Below are 22,101 nucleotides of genomic sequence, written 5' to 3'. Positions count from 1 at the left end.
CTCTGTATGGTGGGGGGTGCTGTGGAAGTCTCTGCCTGTATTGAGGAGATATTTGAGGTGGAGGGGGTGGTGTAAGTGGAGTGTTGAATCTGTGCCTGGACATGGTCGCCGCCATCTTTGATCCTGGCAGCGGCGGGGCCTGACCGTTGATCCGGAAGCTGCGGGCGGCGTGGAAGTTCCACATCCGGGGGGGGGGGGGGACAGGCTCGGCCAATCAGCTTTCTCCACGAGCCGCTCAGCGGGCATTTAAGCGCGTGCGCAGTCGCGGCGTTTTCTCTCGGTCGCCACGTTCCCTCAGTCCGTCAGCCCCGAGGCCGCACTCTTCCCTCAGCCCGGAGCACCGAGCCCGGCTTCTCGGTCACCGCCAGCCCGCGCTCTGCCTTCCCTGCCCCCGCGCGCGCGCGCACACACCGTCCCCCCCCCCTCAGAGAGAGAGAGAGTGCCCGCCTTCCCTCAGGGTCACCGGGCCCTCAGCCTCCCCGCCGCCGCCGCCTCTACCCCCGCTACCGGAGTCGCACTGACCCCCCCCCCCCCCACCACCACCACCCCCGGGAGACGCCATGTGGCCCGTCCGCCTGCTCTCTCTGGCCGCCCTGGCCTTGGCCGCCGACATTCCCGAGGAGGATGAGGTCTTGGTGCTGAAGAAGGACAACTTCGAGGAGGCGCTTCAGAAATACCAACACCTCCTGGTGGAGTTCTGTAAGTGACTGGGGCCACAGCTGGTTAACCCGGGGCCTAGTAACCAGTCTGTGTATTAAATGTGGGCTATAACTAGTCAGCATGGGATCTGACTGACAATTGGATCTACGCAAAATAAACCTGTAACTAGCAACTAAACCACGCCTGTAACTAATAATAAACCATCTGTAACCAAATCTAATTCTAACTAACAACAAATCTCTGTAACCAGCCACTTTTTCGCTTGTAACTGAGTAATATGCGCTGTCTGTTACTGATAGCTGTTCCCTTTGTAACCAGCAATAAACCACTGATGAGAACAACTAATGGTAACATATTTAACGTGTAATTGATTTAACTAATCTGTAATTAAACCTTGTCTTTTGGGTCTCGTTTCATCCACTCGTCCCCAGACGTTGAGTTGCACCTTTCCCCTGCCTGCATTTGGATAGCTTCGTCTTGTGTACCAATTCTGAAACTGGTCACATACTCCCTGCGTTTCCACTAGCGCAGGTAGCCAGACCGGTTCCGTGATATTCTCGCCAGCTCACTGACCAGCTGTGCTCTCTAGCCCCTGGTTTTGTACTCCCTTTTTGATTTTATGTTGCCCCTCTTGTGTTTCTGGCTATGTCTGTCTGTCTGGAATTAATTACTTTTAAAAAGGGAGCGAGGTTGCTGTTTTTCCTCCGGTGTTGCAGACAAGCAAATGTGCTTTATTTTCAAAAGCTGTGTTTAGAAACTGAAACCCTGCGGATGTTGGCAATGTAAATGAAAAGCGGAAAACGTTGAACACTTCATTGGAGAGTGAAAGGGTTCATGGTTCAAGCTCGGTGAAGACGGGACACTTTTTTTGGAGGAGGCAGGGCCTTTTTTTTATTGCTTTTTCGGGTGAGGTTGTACGTGTTTAAACTACACGTACTTAAAGCAGGAGGGATGGCACGACTGGAACTAACTGACAGTTCTGTCGGCCACTAGCGACCCGCAAAATCAAAAGTGAAGGAGGCGGGTTTTCTGCAACTTGGGAATGTTGACGTGTACGAGAGTCAATGGGTGGGGGAGTGTCTGCTCTCCAGACCCCCACGGTGGACCGCAGAGGGAGTGTCTATGGGCAGTACTTTCAGCTAGCCGTTTTAAAGTTAGGCTGACGCGTCCCCTTTTTATTTGCAATTTTTTTAAAAACTCCAGTGTGATGTGTAATCTTCTAACAAATGCAAAGGCTCTTTGAGGGATAGTTGCCTATTTAATATAAAGTACTGTATTGTCAGCATTTACTGTCTTTCTAGTTAGTGACCTTACTTTGATCCAATGAATTTGGAAATTGAAAGATCCCTGTTTGTGGCAAAAGTGAGGGCTGGCTTTAGGACATGTCTGAAATCAATTGTGAAGGCAAAATGCTGCAGATGCCATGAAATTTTTTTAAAACTTAGAGCTCACTCTGGACAAAAGTGAAGTGCTGCATATGGAAGGTCAGGTAAAGGTGGAAATTAGTGAATGGCAGAACCCTTGGGAGTGTTGAGTGCAGAGTGTTAAGTCCACAGATCATTGAAGGTGGCAGTGCAGGTAGGTAAGGTAATAAAAATGACCTATGGTATGTTTGCCTTCATTGGTAGAGGCATGGAGTGTAATAGACAAGTTATGCCAGGCTTTTTAGAGATTCAGTTAGGCCATGCTGCTGAAGGGTCTTGATGCTTTGGAGAGGGTACAGAAAAGATTTACCAGTGTTGCTTGTTATGGGGGATTTTAGCTATGAAGGAAGATTGAATAGACTGAGTTTGTTTTCACTGGAATGTAGGAGATTGAGGTGCAACCTAATAGAAGTTTGATTGTGAATGAGATGGATAGGGTGGAAAGTGAGGCTTTCCCCAGGTTTTTTTGGGGGTGGGGTGTCTTAATTTCTAGGTTCAAGGTGCAAGGGGTTAAGTTTTTAAGCGATCTGCGAGGCACGTTTTTCTCTCTAGGATGGTGAGTGCCTGGAGGTGGTGGAAGCAGACACAAAATAGCAGCATTCACAAAGCACCTGGATGAATACCTGAAAAGGAAGCAAATAGAGGGATATGGATCCTGTAAGTGAAGACCGTTTTAATATGGAAGGACAAACTGTTTGTGTGGTGAGAAGGAAGGGAATAGAGTACAACACTTGTGTGAAATACCAATTCCACTTGTGTTAAGCCACTTACAGACTTGGGATGTGCAATCAAGATAAATGGGTTGGGGTCAATCTTTTCACTTCCCAACATGCACAAGTTTCTGCCAGCCTTGATATTTTGCTTAAAATGTCAATCATGTGATCTTTAAAAAAGAAATTGCTACAGGTTGGGAAAGATGTGATTTAATCATCCAGCACAGAAACTGACCCTTCGGTCCAACCAATCCTTGCTGACCATAATACTAAACTGGTCCCACCTGCCTGTGTTTGGCCCATATCCCTCCAAACATTTCTCCTTACTGTACTTCTCCAAATGTCTATACATGTATCCACCAATTCCTCTGGAAGTTCATTCCACATGCAAACCACTCTTTTAAAAAATAAAAAAAAGCCCCTCATTGCCTTTTTAAATCTTTCTCTTCTCTCCTTATAAATATGCCCCCTAGTCTTGAAATGCGCCGTCCTATGGAAAAGGCACCTTGTTTGTACCCTTGATTTTTATAAACACCTATAAGCTAACCCCCCTCAACCTCTATGCTCTTGACCTAGCCTCTCCTCAATGCAAAGCCTCCATTCCAAGAAACACCCTTGTAAATCTATTCTGAACCCTCTTCAGCTTGATATCCTTTCTATACCAAGGTAATCAGAACTGGACACGTACTCTAGGAGAGGCATTACAACGTCCTGTACAACTGCAACATAACATTCCCAGCTCCTATACTCAACGGACTGAGCAACGAAAACGAGCGTGCGAAGCCCAAAGCCTGTCGCATCCTATCTATCTGATGCAAACTCTAAAGAATTATGTACCTGTGCCCCAGTCTCTGTTCATAACGCTATTCAAAGCCCTACTTTTTAATTGTATAAGACCTACCCTTATTTCTTTTACTAAAATGCAATACCTCGCATTGATCTAAATTAAACTCCATCTGTCACTCCTTAGTCCATTAACCTCATTGATCCAGATCTCTTTGTGGAGTGCCACATGGATCAGTGCTGGGTCCTCTACTTTATCATTTACATAAATGATTTGGATGTGGGCATAAGAGGTATAGTTAGTAAGTTTGCAGATGACACCAAAATTGGAGGTGTAGTGGGCAGCGAAGAAGGTTACCTCAGATTACAACAGGATCTGGACCAGATGGGCCAATGGGCTGAGAAGTGGCAGATGGAGTTTAATTCGGATAAATGCGAGGTGCTGCATTTTGGGAAAGCCAATCTTAACAGGACTTTTACACTTAATGGTAAGGTCCTAGGGAGTGTTGCTGAACAGAAATCTTGGAGTGCAGGTTCATAGCTCCTTGAAAATGGAATCACAGGTAGATAGGATAGTGAAGAAGGTGTTTGTTATGCTTTCCTTTGTTGGTCAGTGTGTGGAGTACAGCAGTTGGGAGGTCATGTTGCGGCTGTACAGGACATTGGTTAGGCCACTGTTGGAATATTGCGTGCAGTTCTGGTCTCCTTCCTATGGGAAAGATGTTGTGAAACTTGAAAGGGTTCAGAAAAGATTTAAAAGGATGTTGCCAGGGCTGGAGGATATGAGCTACAGGGAGAGGCTGAACAGGCTGAGGCTGTTTTCCCTGTAGCATTGGAGGCTGAGGGGTGACCTTTTAGAGGTTTACAAAATTGAAGGGCATGGATAGAATAAATAGACAAAGTATTTTCCCTGGGATCAGGGAGTCAAGAACTAGAGGGTATAGGTTTAGGGTGAGAGGGGAAAAATGAGACCTAAGGGGCAACTTTTACACGCAGAAAATGGTAAGTGTATGGAATGAGCTGCCAGAGGATGTGATGGAGGCTGGTACAATTGCAACATTTAAGAGGCATTTGGATGGGTACATGATTAGGAAGGGTTTGAAGGGATATGGATTGGATGCTGGAAGTTGGGACTAGATTGGATTGGGATATCTGGTTGGCGTGTACAGGTTGGACCGAAGGGTCTGTTTCCATGCTGTACATCTGACTCTATAATCTTAATGGCCAGTGCAGCTGGCTATCTGTATGTATATCTATGCTTGCACTATATCTACTTGTTAAAGATATGTTAACACCTGACTTTTTTAACATGTTAATTTTGTGCATGATTATCAATGCAAAATCTGCTGAAAGTGTTTGTCAAAGATGCTTTAGGCACCAGTTGCTTACAGAAAATCAAGAAGTTGGCAAATATTTTATTTCATTGCACCAAATCAGTTGAAGTCTGGAATCAGGATTTGCAAGTCCTCTTACAAATAAAGATCAGATGTGGCAGGCACCATAAGTAGAATTTTTGCATAAGGCATTTTAAAAAGTAAAAGGAAGCTAACTAGCTTAAATTGCTAGTAGATTTAATAGACGTGAACCATTAATGTACAGCAGGTTTGTTTCCTACATTCTATCTACTTTCATGAGAATTTTGTTCTCCTTCACTTAGTCAAATACTTGACGTCAAAACTTACTTGGCTTGCACACTGACTTGTTTAGCAAAATCCTTAAATTACAGGGAGAGGTAAGGGTTTTGTATAGAAAGCCTAAACATGCCACAGCCTCTAGCTTCAAAGTTTCTAATTTTGACTACTTTGGAATGTTGGTATAATTGTAAACTGTGCTCACTTTTGCATACGATGTGATCATTGTCTTGTCTTGTAAGAAGTTGAATTAAACCCTGTATTGAAGTACCTCTTACACATCGTTTCTGTCAAGTTGACAGTTTGGGACTAAGACTGCAAATTATAAAGAAGGTGCCAGAGATGTTGTAAATGGTTCCAGCATAGGATTTGATCCATTGGGGCACTGGAAAAGACTAAGATGAAGCAAGATCTTTGAGGGTGTGACAAGGTGATATAGATACAGATGAAGATATCCTGCTTGAGTAGGGAGATCAAAGCTGGCTGTCATAATGCAATAATTGCTAAATAGGTGAAATAGGAATTTTAAGAGAAACTTCTTAATCCAGGGCAGGGTTAAAATGTACTGCATGGAATGGTTGAGGCTGATTTAGGGGAACAAAGATGTGTTGGAGTTTGGGAGGGGGGGGAGAATGGGAAGTTATGAAGTAAGATGCTGATGTAATGGGCGGAGCCTTTTGAACTGTGTAAACACTGATGCAGGTTCAATGTAATCTGATAGCTGAGCATACAGAAAAAGGGTGGGGAAAATTTAGTGTTTGCCTGAAATCACTGCTGAATTGTTATGGAATGTTTGTGCAGTGGCTCTGATATTCTAGTTATCTCTTGTTTTCTTGGATTAAGATGTTGCTTTCTGTTGCTGCAACTATTTTAGTGATGGTGTAACTTTACAGTGGACTTTGCCATTACAAAGATAAATGAGTTTCTGTGGTTAGTTGGGAGCCATGTTCTGTACTCCTTTCTGATCTTACCAAATAGATTAAAGGAACTTAGAAATAATACCCTGAAAATTACATTTTTGTGTAGACGATCCTATCCCTAGTAAGGTGCTAGCACCTGTTGGATGGAGTTGAAACAAATCTACTGTTCTGATTTTTATATCAATGGTAATTAGAAAGGGATTGGAGTTAGATTCCTTGACTCCAGGTTGTCGGTCAGTTGTTATGAAACTTGTATTGACAGAATTTTTCAAAAAACTCCACAACTTCATTAGTATGAAGAGGCCCTCCTTGCAATGAAAGATCTCTCTCATTTAGGGTCTCTGATACAGATTGCTATCTGTGAGGTAACTTCAGTGCAAAGCGACATAATTCACATCTTTTAAAAATGTCTGAAAAGTGGTTTGGAAGGGTCTGTACTGAGCAACTTCTTAATGCAGGCCTTTGCTCTCTGCTGTTCCCGAGAATGTATGAAATGCTCATCAGTTGCTGCTCAACGGCTATGAACTCAGAAGCTGCTTTTCATCTGCATGAAACATTCTTGCTTCCAACCAATGTCTAACCTCCGGGACTACCATACCGAGGAAAGCACTGAACTGAGCTGTCACTACAGCCTTTTTGTGACAAGTTTGCAATTGGTTGAATTTAAATTCAGTTAAAACCTGGAATAAAAAACTAGTTCTTGTAATCATGCCCATGAAATATCTAGTTCAGTTTTTTTGTGAAGCATCTTTGGTCTCCCTGCCCAGTTTGGCCTGCATGTGACTTGATCCACATTGAACATCAGTGGTGTTTTTTTTTCTTAACTGCCCTCTAAAATGGCCTAACTAGCCATTTGGTTCAAGCGCAACAAATGCCCATATCCTATGAATGAAAGAATAGAAAATGGCAATTTTGGATTCTGAGGCTTTCTAACTGAAATCTTTTTGGTTTTGTATGAAAATGTTTACATTTTGTGGAATGAAGAGTACAGGGGACATGCCAGGGGCAGCACTAAGTTTCAACCTGGTGAAGCTATAAATCTGGACTACTGTGTACCAAACAGTATAGGTAGCAAGTGGACAGAGCTAGTAGTCTCAGACCAACAGATTAGATCCAACCTCGGCAGTCCTGCCACATGATAATGGGCAACTAAAAACTCATTGGAGGAAGTGACTCCACAAAATCCCTATCCTCCGTGGTGGAATAGAGTGCATCTAGTGTGTAAAACAAGGCTAAGGCATTTAAAGCAATCTTCATCCATAAGTGCCAAATGGATGATTCATCTTGGTCATTTCCAATGGTTTCTAGCATCACAGATATCAGTCACCAGTCCCTTTGCTTTACTTCATGATATCAGGAAATGATTGGAGGCACTGGAAATGACAAGGCGATGGTCTCTGACAACATTCTGGCAATAGGATTGAAGGCATGAGCTCCAGAAAACTAGCTGCATCCCTAGCCAAGTTGTAACACTGACTTCAATGTGGAAAACTGACCAGGTATGTCAAGTTATACATGGCGAATCCTGTGTAGCAGCCGATTTGTCGATCCATCAGTCTCCTGTTGATCATTAGTGATGAAAAATGTTATCAACATTGCTACTAACAGCACCTGCTTACTGATGTCTAATTTGGCTGCCACCACATCCAATGAGCTCATAACCACCTCAGCTTTGGTTCAAACATGAACAAAAAGTTCATCCACGGTGGCATGCACTTGTCATCAAGGGTGCATTTGATAATGCAACATCAAGGAATCCTAACAAAACTGGAAGTCAGTGGGAATTGACGGGGGGAAGGGGGGGACCTCTCTGGATAGTTATATTTGGGGTGGTGGTGGATGCTAGTAATCCTAACTGCAGGAGTTCCTCGATCAAAATCCTGGAATGCCATAATGACACTGTGGTCTACCTACAGCACATGAACTGCAGTGGCTCAAGAAAGCAGCTCACCACTCCCTTGAGGGTCACTATGGACAAGCAATAAATGCTGACCCAACCAGCAACACTCACATCCCACAAGTGAACTAATATAACTGCATGATTCTGGATCAGTGCGCCAGACTATCACTGTGCCTCCTTTATCCGCTGGCTTAATGATGAGGTTGGGATTAGAGCCGAGGGATTGGAGGGCTGCGCGTTGTGAGGGTGAAAGGTTGGAGTGGGGTCGACAGGTTGAGGTGGTTAATGTCCCGGCGGCAGTTGGGAATGAAGAGGTAGAGGGCAGGTAATAGGCCAGCGCGGGGTGTCCAAGTGGATGCAGTGTGTTGGAGGTGGGCGAAGGGGTCCTCGGAAGATGGGCGGGAGTCCTGATTGTGAAAGTAAGCTCGGAGGCGGAGGCGACGGAAGAAGTGTTCAATGTCACGGCGTGTATTAAATTCATTGATGTGTGGACGGAGGGGGGTGAAGGTGAGTCCTTTGCTGAGCACTGATCGTTCGTCCTCAGTGAGTGGGATTGCCGTTAGGCCCAGGAGTTGGTTTTCCCCTATACACTTGCTGGCTATCCTCTTGTCAGATTATGGGGTCACTTTTTTAACGGCGTATTTAAAAATAAATGTCAGAAGTTGGGTAAAGTGCTTTTGAATATTGACTTTTTCCTATCCAAGCTTTGAATTGGAGCAGTGTATAAATGCAGAGTTCTGTTTAGAGTAGAAGCCTGCCTTGGCTTGCCAGACTGCCACTCTACTGTTTAAGGGTAGACAAGCAGCCTTGCGGTGTTGTGGCATTAGATTGGTGTGATGCAGGTTCAATGCTGCATTGCATTTTGAGGTGAAGTGCAGACCAGTTGCATTCGTGGACTTGCTCAAAGGTGTTCATTGAAGTTTGTACATACTGCCTGGTTTGATTCTCTGACAATTCTAGGTGGTATGACCAGAGGTGAAGGATAATCTTGAGCAAATCATTGTGCTACCATGTTTTAAAAATCATTCTTGTCACTGATCATCTTAGTTAACTTAAAACTGCAAAAATACTTCTGTGCCTAGAGCAGAAAGCATAATCATACCCAGACTGCTCATCCTTTCAATGCTCCCACTATTCTAACCTGTGCTTTGCACCATCACTTGAAAAGTTGCTCACTATAGCTCATCTCCCATGAAAAATTAATTATTATTAGCTGCTCAGTTTTAAGGTTGCATGGTTGAAGGGGCATAATTACTGGCTGAATACACAATTGAGATGTAATAGGATGTTGATTAGCCAATCTACTGATTTTGGCTAAACTTTTATCTGGATAATCAGGCTGCTTAATCTGCCAGAGACCGTTCCCTCATATTCCATGTCAAGGGTATTGGGTAGCTCAGTTAGCTGGATGGCAATTTTGTGACCATGATGTCAACAGCATGGGTTCAATTCCTGCACTAGCTCAGATTTCCATGAAAGGCTCTTTCAACCCTTCCCTTCTATAGGAATAGTGCCAGAAGACGGAGGATAGCAAATGTTATCCCTTTGCTCAAGAAGGGGAGTAGGGACAACTCTGGTAATAGACCAATGAGCCTTCCTTTGGTTGTGGATAGTGTTGGAAACGATTATAAGAGGATTTATAATCTAGAAAGGAATGATTTTATTAGGGGTAGTCAAGTGTTTTGTGAAGAACTGGTCCTGCCTCCAAACCTTCCTTTTGAGAAGGTGACCAAACAGGTGGATTAGGGTAATGCATTGCTGTGGTGTATATGGATTTCAGTAAAGCACTTAAGGTTTCCCACGGTAGGCTATTGCACAAAATATGGAGGCATGAGATTGAGGGTGATTTAGCAGTTTGGATCAGAAATTTTCCATCTGAAAGAAGGTGGTTGATGGGAAATGTTCATCCTGGAGTTCAGTCACTAGTGGTGTACTCCAAGGATCTGTTTTGGAGCTACTGCTGTTGGTCATTTTTATAAATGACCTGGATGAAGGCATAGAAGTACGCATTAGTAAATTTGCGGATGACACCAAGGCTGGTGGAGTTGTGCATGTTGCAGGTTAGAGGGGCATCAATAAGCTGTTGAGCTGTGGGACATGAAGTTTAATGTGGAAAAATGAGATTCCTTTTGGAGGAAATAACAGGAATACAGAATACTGGGCTAGTGGTAAGATTCTTTGAGCAGGGAGATCAGTATCCATGCGTAGATCCCTGAAAGTTGCCACACAAGTTGATAGTGCTGTTAAAAGGCATACTGTGTTTTAGGTTTTATTGATAGCGGGATTGAGCCACGAGGTCATGTTGCAGCTGTACACAACTCTGTTGCGGCCGCGCTTGGAGTATTGCGTACAGTTCTGGTCACCGCATTATACGAAGGATGTGGAAGCATTAGAACTGGTTCAGAGGAGATTTACTAGGATGTTGCCTGGTATGGAGGGAAGGTCTTATGAGGAAAGGCTGAGGGACTGTAGGCTGCTCTCATTAGAAAGAAAGTTGAGAGGTGACCTTGGAGACCTAAAAGATGATCAGGTTAGGGTGAGCTGCGAGAGCCTTTTTCTTCATTAGTGATGGCTGGCATGAGGGGACATAACTTTAAATTGAGGGATTACAGATATAGGACAAATGTCAGGTAGTCTCTTTACTCGAGTGAGGGTGTCGAATGCTCTGCCTGCAATGCTAGACTCTCCAACCGTAAAGGCATTTAAATGGTCACTAGATGATCAAATGGATCATATTGGAATAGCGTAGGTTAGATGGGCTTCTGATTGTTGCACCAACCTGTGAAACCCTTGAGGACCGGAGCGTCTGTACTGCGCTGTAATGTTCTATGTTCTCCTTGCCAGAAGTGTGGTGATCCTCACGTTTATCCATTACCAATTGTTTCATGAGCGAGTAGCCCTACAGTCCTCTGGGACTAGATTTATCTATCTTCACTATCAGATGTGCCCTGATGGGGAGTGCAGGTGAGGCAAAGATGCAATTGTATCACCTTATTCTTTCCTCCCTCCTGTCCTGGAGGACACTGCCTGCGATCGTGCTTTCTAACATCTGTTTTAAATGTTGCTGGCCCCTTGCAGTAATGTAAAGGCATTGCTAAATGTTACAACCTGTCCATTGACTTGAGTGACTCTTGGAGCAGTCGGTCTTTTTGCAACCCAGTGTTCGCAAACTGTCACAATTGCTTCTCTACTGTTGCTGAGCAAAGGACCGTTGCTCCCGGTGTATAGGATGTGTTAACTGGTGTACTGTCCCATTAATTTGTCACTTCCATCTCATATTGACTGTGTTTCTACAAAGTGATACTGAAATGATCTGAAGGTCATCTGCCCAGTAGTACCCAACCTATGGAGTTAATTTGTACCATACTTTAAAATGGTGCTCACGTTGGTTGGAGAACATGACTCAGGATGTGAGTAAATGCCAGTAACTGTCTGGGTGTTGGATTTCTGTGGCAAGTTTTTCCCTCTGAAATAGCTTTTTCCCTACCGTCCTGTTTGGTTGTAGTGAGCTGAATTTAAAGTGGTTATGCTGTATTGAGTTTCCCAATGGTCAGTACAGACAGGAAGAATGCATACAATGAGCTTGTGATTTGCTGCATTGAATGAAGGTGTTGCTATGCTTTCACTGCTGTCGTTTTGTTTGAATTGTGTGGTTTTGTTGTAACCAGCTGCTACATTGATGCATATCTTCTGGAACTTTTCTTGTAAATGCTGAGTTCCCTGTAGAAGAGAAGGATATGCATTGCAGCAGTTACAATTGCAAGGGAGTGTTGTGTGGAACCGAAGACTTTATTGATCATTTGAGAGGTTGGAACTCTATTTCCCTGCGGATGGTATGTTTGTCTGCTTTTCCCACTCTTGCATGCTATCCTACTAATTGCATTGTATCCCAACCACTGGCTGAAGTAAATTTAACCAGTTGTGGAGGCTGATTTTATAAAGTACTTAATCTTTTGATATTCCAAAAATCCGATGGCTATTCTGAATTAAGAAGTTGAGGCCTGGGTAGGTCAGTCATGATTCTCTTGAATGGTGGGTCAGTCTTAAGGGGCTGAATGGCCTAGCTTTCTAATCTTATGTTCAATGCAGTTAGTTCACGTATGTGTGAATTTTGTCTTCCTTTCTGAACTCATTGCAATATCTAAATATAATCCTAACTAAATATGTATCCTACTGCCATTAATCTATTGCAATATTTATCCCACTTTCTTAGAATATGGCAAAGGCTAATTTTAAAATTTGAGTTTTGAACACTTCAAAGCAAATGGGGTGAGCTGTATTCTTTCTATGTTTTAGACTTTGTATTGGAAATCCTTGGATAGGAAATATGCTGAAATGCAGCATCTCAGAAAAATCGATGACATTTTAGCTTTTGTTCTAAGTGCAGGCTTTGTTGTACACTTTCAGTTGTAGCCTGAAATGTTTGCTTTCCCTACAGATGCTCCCTGGTGTGGACACTGCAAGGCGCTTGCTCCTGAATATGCCAAAGCAGCTGCAAAGCTGAAAGAAGAAGGCTCTGAGATCAGACTTGCAAAAGTGGATGCCACTGAGGAGTCTGACCTTGCACAGATGTTCTCAGTACGGGGGTACCCAACCATTAAGTTTTTTAAAAATGGCGATAAAAGCAACCCTAAGGACTATTCAGGTAATATTTAAACATTAATACATGGTCCAATTAATGTATAAATAACTTTTTGGATTGTATTTTTCAACTATTTAATTTCCCACTTCTGAACTTGAGCTATCAACTTTTGTTAGTGGCTAACTTGTCAGAATTGGGCTGTGCGGTCTGTGTAGATCAGCTCCATTTGCAACTTAATTGCACATGGATGGTATAGAACTGATCACAGTTGAAACAATGCACTAAATTTACTCAAACTAATTGTTGCTTTTTTTTTTGTTACTGCCAATTCTTTAGCCACTGTCCTTTCTTTGTCTGAATTTCTAACTAGAACCTCTTCAAAGTTACAGCCCAGAAATTGGCCATTCAACCCATTGACTGCACTAAATTAACTATCCAGATCCACTTTCCATCACCTGAACTTAGCCTTGCAGGTTCTAGACTTTCAGGTGCCATTTTTAGTTACTACTAAAAATGAGTGAGTTTAAGATTTTTTGCCTTAACCATCACTGAAAAGTGAATTCCAGGCATTCAGCATCCCCTGGTAATTGATTCACCAATTAGGGGAAGTAGGTCTTCCCTACCATTTTTATCTATCTGGGGCTCTGCTAATTTTGTGCTTCAAGTCACACCTCTCTGCCTCTAAGGAAAGCAACCCTTGTCTATCCAAACTTTCATAGCTGCAGTTTTCAAGTCCTGGCAACATTCCTGTGAATCTCCTGTAGGCCAATGATGTCTTTCCTGTTTTGGTCAATGAAGGTAGACAGCACTTTATTGAAAAACTAACCCCTTCAGGAACCTATGGATTGGTTTTAAGGTCTTTTTTTTTTTTCTACACCTCTTAATATCCTCCATTTATTGTGTATTCCCTTGTTTGCCTTCAAATGCATAACCTTTCACGTTATGTTGAAAAAATGGTAAATGGAATTCATTCATCCAAACCATGGACATTGTGCTATAGTCAATAGTTATCCTCTTCAGTATCAGCTACTTGGTTACTCTGCAAATTTCTAAGTTGTGCTCCAATCTAATTCATTAACATAACCACAACAAGACATCCACGTTGAGCCTTGTGCAACATGACAGGAAACCACTTTCGGTTTGCAAACACAGATCTACGGTTATCCTTTGTTTCCAGTCAGTGTCAATTTTGGATGTAACTTGCTACTTTCCCTGTCCCTTGGGTTTTCATTTTTGCAATTTGACTCCCATATGAGACTGTCAAAAACTGTACTAAAATTGTATAAATATCCATTGGACTGCCTTTGTAAATCCTAGTTATTTCTGCAAAACGTTGAATTCTTGGTCAGACATTACCTTCTCTTAAAGCCATGTTGATTATCCACGCCTTTCCAAATAAACTCATTCTAATGGACACTGATCCCAATATTTTGTCCTTTACCCAGGTTGGACCGACTAGACTGTAACTATTCATTTCTGTACTGCAGAAATGTAGATAGTGTTTGATCAGCATTCTCTTAGCATGAGCAAGTTTGATTTCCTTCATGTGGTTTCATTCATCTTTGTCTTACATTTTGTGCAATTTATTACATGGTTTTTGTTTCACTTTGAGACTGAAAATCCTGTTTCATTCAGGTTTGTTGTCAGTGTCTTAGAAGTGAAATCCTAGTACTTCACACTCGAACATGATGCCAAAATTATATCACTTGTGTTGGCTAGTATTCTCATTTAAATCTCTGAATGTATAATTGTGAATGTGAAATTTACATCTGAGGGCTGCAGAAAAGGAATTTAAGGTTGGAAATGTTTTGGGCATTTTGCATTTCAGGATATGACTTGAGCAATTTTGATCCAGACCCAGTGATAAAATTAGTCACCTGAAGCATCAAAATGGTTAAAATCCTTTTGAAGTAGAAATTAATTCAAATTGAAGAAGAAAATGGAGGGAGCTATATTTGACCTACGCTTCTATCAACCAGGACTGATCTTTATCCCACTATTGCTACCTGCACTTTTACTTTTCCTTGACCTCTTACTAGCTCCTTTTTATCTTGCACCATTGTCCTGTTCCACATCTAACCACCCACATCTTTCGCAGACCTCTCCTATCTGTTTTGTCTCACTCCCTGCTGTCTCATTCCTTCTTTCATTATTATAGCGTCTTGCATTTTCAATTTTTCCGACTTGAGGTAATTGGGCTGAAACGTTAACTGTTTCTCTCTACAAGTGCTGCCTGATTTGCTATTCATTGTTTGGGGCAGGGATTTGAAATTCCTGTGAGTTTCTTCAAGGTTACCCTTGGAAGGCATTAGATGCTTGTTTTGGGATATCGTTCCTATGGCCTTTATTGTTCACAATTATTGTTCCTCCAACCACAAGGGATGAACTTGGATTTCACCAGTTTCCTCATTTCCCCTCCCCCCAGCCTGTCTCAGTCAAATCCATCAAATTCAGCACCGCCTCCCTAACCTGCACTCTTCTTCCTGACCTCTCCGCCCCCACCCCAATCTGTCCTATCACCCTCACCTTGACCTTTTTCCACCTATCACATTTCCGACGCCCCTCCTCCAAGTCCCTCCTCCCTATCTTTTATCTTAGCCTGCTGGACAAACTTTCCTCATTCCTGAAGAAGGGCTAATGCCCGAAACGTCGATTCTCCTGTTCCCTAGATGCTTCCCCACAGCTTCCAACCTCATAGTCCGGGAACCCCGCACTGCCCGGTTCTACCTCCTTCCCAAGATCCACAAGCCTGACCACCCTGGCCGACCCATTGTCTCAGCATGCTCCTGCCCCACTGAACTCATCTCTACCTACCTCGACACTGTCCTATCCCCCCTAGTCCAGGAACTCCCCACATACGTTCGAGACACCACCCACGCCCTCCACCTCCTCCAAGACTTCCGTTTCCCCGGCCCCCAACACCTCATCTTCACCATGGATATCCAATCCCTCTACACCTCCATCCGCCATGACCAGGGCCTCCAAGCCCTCCGTTTTTTCCTCTCCAGACGTTCCCAACAGTACCCCTCCACCGACACTCTCATTCGTTTGGCCGAACTGGTCCTCACCCTTAACAATTTCTCCTTTGAATCCTCCCACTTCCTCCAGACCAAAGGGGTAGCCATGGGCACACGTATGGGCCCCAGCTATGCCTGTCTCTTTGTTGGCTACGTAGAGCAGTTGATCTTCCGTAATTACACCGGCACCACTCCCCACCTCTTCCTCCGCTACATTGATGACTGCATTGGCGCCACCTCGTGCTCCCGCGAGGAGGTTGAGCAATTCATCAACTTCACCAACACATTCCACCCTGACCTTAAATTTACCTGGACCATCTCTGACACCTCCCTCCCCTTCCTGGACCTCTCCATCTCCATCAGTGACGACCGACTTGACACTGACATCTTCTACAAACCCACCGACTCCCACAGCTACCTGGATTACACCTCTTCCCACCCTACCTCTTGCAAAAATGCCATCCCGTATTCCCAATTCCTCCGCCTCCGCCGTATCTGCTCCCAGGAGGAGCGGTTCCACCATAGAACACACCAGATGGCCTCCTTCTTTAGAGACCGCAATTTCCCTTCCCACGTGGTTAAAGATGCCCTCCAACGCATCTCATCCACATCCCGCACCTCCGCCCTCAGACCCAACCCCTCCAACCGCAACAAGGACAGAACGCCCCTGGTGCTCACCTTCCACCCTACCAACCTTCGCATAAACCAAATCATCCGCCGACATTTCCGCCACCTCCAAACAGACCCCACCACCAGGGATATATTTCCCTCCCCACCCCTCTCCGCCTTCCGCAAAGACCGTTCCCTCCGTGACTACCTGGTCAGGTCCACGCCCCCCTACGACCCACCCTCCCATCCTGGCACTTTCCCCTGCCACCGCAGGAACTGTAAAACCTGCGCCCACACCTCCTCCCTCACCTCCATCCAAGGCCCCAAAGGAGCTTTCCACATCCATCAAAGTTTTACCTGCACATCCACTAATATCATCTATTGTATCCGTTGCTCCCGATGCGGTCTCCTCTACATTGGGGAGACTGGACGCCTCCTAGCAGAGCGCTTTAGGGAACATCTCCGAGACACCCGCACCAATCAACCACATCGCCCAGTGGCTCAACATTTCAACTCCCCCTCCCACTCTGCCGAGGATATGGAGGTGCTGGGCCTCCTCCACCGCCGCTCCCTCACCACCAGACGCCTGGAGGAAGAACGCCTCATCTTCCGCCTCGGAACACTTCAACCCCAGGGCATCAATGTGGATTTTAACAGTTTCCTCATTTCCCCTTCCCCCACCTCATCCTAGCTTCTAACCTCCAGAAACTCGATCCCCTGACCTGTCCGGACTTGTCCGACCTGCCCAGCTCCTTTTCCACCTATCCACTCCACCCTCTCCTCCCTGACCTATCACCTTCATCTCCTTCCCCACTGACCTATTGTACTCTATGCCACTCTCTCCCACCCCCACCCTCCTCTAGCTTATCTCTCCATGCTTCAGGCTCTCTGCCTTCATTCCTGATGAAGGGCTTTTGCCCGAAACGTCGATTTTGCCTGTCCTCGGATGCTGCCTGAATTGCTGTGCTCTTCCAGCACCACTGATCCAGAATCTGGTTTCCAGCATCTGCAGTCATTGTTTTTACCTCTGTTCCCTAGATGCTGCCTGACCTGCGCTTCTCCAGCAACACATTTCCATCTCTGATCTCCAGCATCTGCAGACCTCATTTTCTCTTTATTGTTCACATCCTAGTTAGTAGTATACCGGTATAAACCTTGCAGTGAGCGGCTTATTGGTGGTGGGGGGGGGGCATCTGTTTTAATTCCACTTGGACCTTGGCTGATGTCCAATCATGTGAACCTGATTTTGGATAGTGTGGCAAGCATCTTTGGACATGGAAGATCTCTGGGAAGGGAGAACCTCAGCTGTGAACCTTGTGACTTTCTTCTTGAATTGCCAAGTGATTCCCTGCACTACTTAACAAAAGAGCTCTATCTCCCTCCCACTTCTGCAGCATCTCTTGTCAATTCAGTACCATGTCATAAGGATTCATACTGTGATTTACTGATAAGATTTCTTGCATATTGAGACTGATGTTTTATACAAAATTATTTTCCCTATCTGACTACAAAACCTAACATGGCAAGAACAGATCTGATTTTTGACATTAAGTCCCAAAAGTATGGATATTGCTGCAGTAATCAAGGTAATGGGTGCTGGCTGCTGGAACTCTGATCTTCTGAAGCCAGTACTTTGAAAGTCTGATTATAATGGTTTGGTTTATTTTTAAACGGAAACCTGTTTAACTTGTGTTTAACAATATTGGGGGGGGGGGGTGCCAAGACACTTTGCAGTTTCAAAAATTCATCCCGAGAACAATAAATAATCCTCTTCATTAGCAACCTTTCCCAGAAACTAAGCTATTTGCAGAGCTCTTTCCTTTGGGCCTGCTTTGAAAGAAGTTAGCTAGTTCTCAATTTTAACAAAGATGCCATTGCATTTAAATGGTAATAGTGAGCACTATCTTATACAATGGGAGTAAAGCTTCATTATTCAGTTCCCATCAGCCAGTAACTCTGAAGTTCAATGCTCCAGGAACTTGATTACAACGCTCAGCCAAAGCCTCCAGTTCATTAGCAATTTTTCAACAATACTAATCAAAAGGACTTGCCTAACAGTTGCGTGTGTGGACCCTGTTCATACTTTGTGCATTGCACAGTAGCAGACCATTTGGTCCACACTAGTGTTTATGCTCCACATGAACTTCCAGTTTGCTTCTTGTTGCTCTTTATTTCTTAATTTCTTTCTCCTTTTGTGTGCTCATCTATCTTGCCCTTCAGTGCATCACTGGAATGTTAAGTCTTTTAAGTTCTCTGGTTCTGGTGAAGGGTTGTCAAACTGCACTTTGCTTGTCTGCAGATACTGCTTGACCTGCTCTGTATTTCCAATCTTTTGATTTTTTGTATCATGAGAGAGCCTGGAGTTAGCTAATGTTGCTTTTCTCCTGGATTGCCAGTGTTAATAACAAGGTTGGCTCTATAAAGTGCACAATAAAAAGGTTAGCCAACGACCCAAATGGCAATCCTCATTACTTCATGAACTAGTTGCTCACTAACAAGTATTCCTTTTTTTAAAAAATTCTTTGATCTTTGGTTTTGTTAGCTGGACGACAGCATGAAGATATCATGAACTGGCTGAAGAAGCGTATGGGACCTGCAGCAGACACCATTAAAGAAGCAGATGCTGCTGAGAAACTTGTGGACTCATCAGAAGTGGTGGTTATTGGGTTTTTCAAGGTACTGATTATTTAAGTTTTCGGGCAGACTGTTGTGGATTTACCACCATGAGGGTAGTACCATGTGAGTAAGGGCCAAGTGCTATATTAGCCACTCGTGATTTGGGAGAAGTTTTTTTTTTGCAGCAGATTCTTTTTCTAGCTAATGGCTGCAGATGATTAATGCAAGAAACAGGCAGACCTGCCCCGTGCTTCCCCTTTTTTTTTTCCTTGAATGATACATTACTTCCACAGAAGTAGATTGAAAGTCAGGTTGATGGTGGTTGGAGTTTCCCCAAATTAAACTGACACTGTAGCCTTGATAGAAGTTTTAACATGTTGCAAATTAGCAAGTTTACATGCTACTGCTTCTGTATGGGATTCTAATAGAATAGCAATTAAAGAATGTCTTGAGCATGTAGCAAGTGGAGGCTGAGAGAGACTAAATGATAAAGATGCTAGGTTTATTTGTCCCCTGCTCCTCTATGCACACTTATTGCAGCAACAGGTTAGAGGATTGAGTTTTGTTTGCTGCGATAATACTAAAAGGTAAAAGTTTAGCAATACTTTAAATTCTGTTATTTGTAGGTTGCACAAACTGTATTGAAGATTCTAAAGTATAACTCCAATTCTGGAAATACCCATGGATCAGGCATCATCCATGAATAGAGAAACAGTAAATGGTTTTTGGTTAACAGCTTGTCATCAGTATTTGGTTGGCAACATAATCCTGGGTCAAAATCCTGGAACTCCCTCCCTAACTGTGTGCGCCTTCACCAAATGGACATTGGTGGTTCAAGAAGTCAACTCATTACTTTCAGCTAGGGATGGGCAATAAATGCTTGTGCAATCAGTGAGTCTCTCATGCTATGAACAAATTTTTTTTAACAAATAAAGTAGTCTCTACACTCTCTCCTCTCTCTCCTCTCTCTGCAGAAATGCAGATTTTGCTTCAGTGTGTACCATGAGGTCCAGTGCTATTCCTCTGTCTCTTTCAGATTTGAGACTGACATTCTCCTCCAGTTTGACTCTTGCCAGGATTAATGCTTTACTGGTCCTGACACAGATTGTCACTAAAGACTAGTGATGGAGTTTAGGGAATACTGTTCCACTCATTTCTGCTGATCTGCTCTTCCTTGATTCTTCTTGCCTCTGCATTGTGTGTGTTAAATGGCTGCATGCAATCTGTACTCTTGTTACCTGCAGTCTTGATTTGAACTGTACTAAAACAGCAGCTCTAAACCAGTCCTCCCAAATTTAAAATTGATCATCTTCTAGCAAAGTCTTGGATCTGTAACTTCAACTGTCCAGTTTACACTGGCTCCCTTACATTTAGCAAGTCAAAATTTCTTGCTGCCCTTTATAATCTAGTCCCAGCCTGTGTCTCAATCTCTAGCTTTGTAACCCTTCAGATGTCTTTTGCTACAACAGAATCTCTTTTCTCCCCTTGTTTTGATAAATGCTTATTGAACCACTACATATCCAACTTAGTCCTGATGCCTTTATTTTTAAGAAAAATAATTGTTTTAACCCACTCTTAATTGTCTTCGATGTTCCTTCTTGTATGAGTGCTAGAAAAATGCAAGCTGTTTAACTTTGTATCCAGTACAAAGCTTTGACATCAACTCTTCCTAATTACTATAGGTCAGAGTTCTAATTTTATTATTCCTGAACATTACAAAGGGTCATAAAGCCCAACTGAACCCATGATGGAAGTGTTTTAATCCTGTGCAGCCTGTCTTTCACTTTCCCCTGTTGTGATTTAAGGCCATGTAGATCACTATCTGCTGTCATCCAATAACATGGCTGATTTTACTCCAGCAGTCACTTCACTTCACTTCACTTGCCTGTTTTCTCCATAATTCTCAACTCTCATCAATCAAAAATCTAAATCGCATTGTGACAGTTTCCACTGCTGTCTGGGGAAGAGAGTAGAGGAGAGATTCCCCCTACGTTGAAGGGGTGGCCCCCTCATTAAACAGTTTCCTGTTGGTGGTTCTTTTCCCTAAGGGGAAGCATCCTTTCATCACACCAGAGAATTGTAACTGGTGCAGTGTCTGCAATGATGGCTTGAGTTTGAAGTGATTTGAATACTTAATTTCTTACCATATTCTGTCATTGAATAGTCCAGATAAGGAACAAAGCTTAAAAATGTGTTGCTGGAAAAGCGCAGCAGGTCAGACAGCATCAAAGGAACAGGAGAATCGACGTTTCGGGCATAAGCCCTTCAGGAATTCCTGAAGAAGGGCTTGTGCCTGAAACGTCAATTCTCCTGTTCCTTTGCCTGACCTGCTGCGCTTTTCCAGCAACACATTTTTAAGCTCTGATCTCTAGCATCTGCAGTCCTCACTTTCTCCTAGATAAGGAACAAAGTTTTTCATTGCTTATGTCATTGCTGTTACGTGTTGCTTTCTTCTATTGCAGAGTTGCTTATTTGGACTCCTGGATGAGATGATTTAATTCTATATCCTGGCCCTTGAGTATATGACTGGCTGCTCAGTGCATATGTGCTGAACAGCTTCAGTCTTTCAGTTGCTCGTTTTGAAAGGATGTTCTTATTGAACAGAATTTCTTTTAGCTTTCTCAACATCTTTTCATCTGTACCTTTATGAGCACCAATGCAATCATTATTTTTGTCAACTTGTATAAAACGTTATTAAAAAGACATGTTTCTTTTTCAAAGACAATTGTCACTGAAGTAAAACTTTAAAACCTGTTGCATCTTTCTCAATCTTTCACTTTAGTGTAAGTATTCTCAATTAGTGTATGGTTGCTAGATAGTGACATTGGCATTTCATGTAGTCTGAAAGTTGATTTTAATTTAATCCTCCTGAAATGCAGTTACTATTTAATGAAAACTCTATGGTCTTACTACAGTAAGAAAACCCTGCCGTTTTTGTTTTTTGTTAAACAAGCTCAAACTTGCATGGCTCCTGAGTGGAATGGGAATGTATCTGAATAAAATGGTTTCCCTTTCAGGATATGGAAGGTGGCGATGCCAAAACATTCCTGCAGGCTGCAGAGACATTTGATGAGGTGCCATTTGGAATCACTTCAGAAGGAGACCTTTTCAAAAAATATGATGTGAAGAAGGATGGTGTTGTCCTTTTTAAGAAGGTATTTGATTAATCCATCTACTTTGTAGCAGATTTTGATTGTTAGCCTTGGCTGTTTGTTTTATTTTGAAGCAAATGGTCTCCAAGTGGAG

At 43.3% G+C, this 22,101-nt stretch overlaps 1 protein-coding gene across 1 annotated transcript in view; it reads left to right on the top strand.

Moving 5' to 3' along the window:
* The first annotated feature begins 285 nt into the window (after positions 1-285).
* The window catches only part of p4hb (prolyl 4-hydroxylase, beta polypeptide), a 34,874-nt gene continuing 13,058 nt past the window's right edge, over positions 286-22,101 (top strand). Inside the window, exons 1-4 of the mRNA XM_043715016.2 lie at positions 286-699; positions 12,470-12,676; positions 18,782-18,915; positions 21,873-22,010. Of these exons, the coding sequence (XP_043570951.1) occupies positions 561-699; positions 12,470-12,676; positions 18,782-18,915; positions 21,873-22,010 (618 nt within the window). The 5' untranslated portion in view covers positions 286-560. The remainder of the gene's footprint in view (positions 700-12,469; positions 12,677-18,781; positions 18,916-21,872; positions 22,011-22,101) is intronic.

The sequence above is a fragment of the Chiloscyllium plagiosum genome, unplaced genomic scaffold (assembly GCF_037043375.1).
Source record: "Chiloscyllium plagiosum isolate Xiang-an unplaced genomic scaffold, Cpla_swu_hap1 HiC_scaffold_25, whole genome shotgun sequence".
Classification (NCBI taxonomy): Eukaryota; Metazoa; Chordata; class Chondrichthyes; order Orectolobiformes; family Hemiscylliidae; genus Chiloscyllium; species Chiloscyllium plagiosum.
The sequence above is the reverse complement of the archived record's forward strand: the minus strand, read 5'-3'. Positions and strand labels throughout refer to the sequence as shown.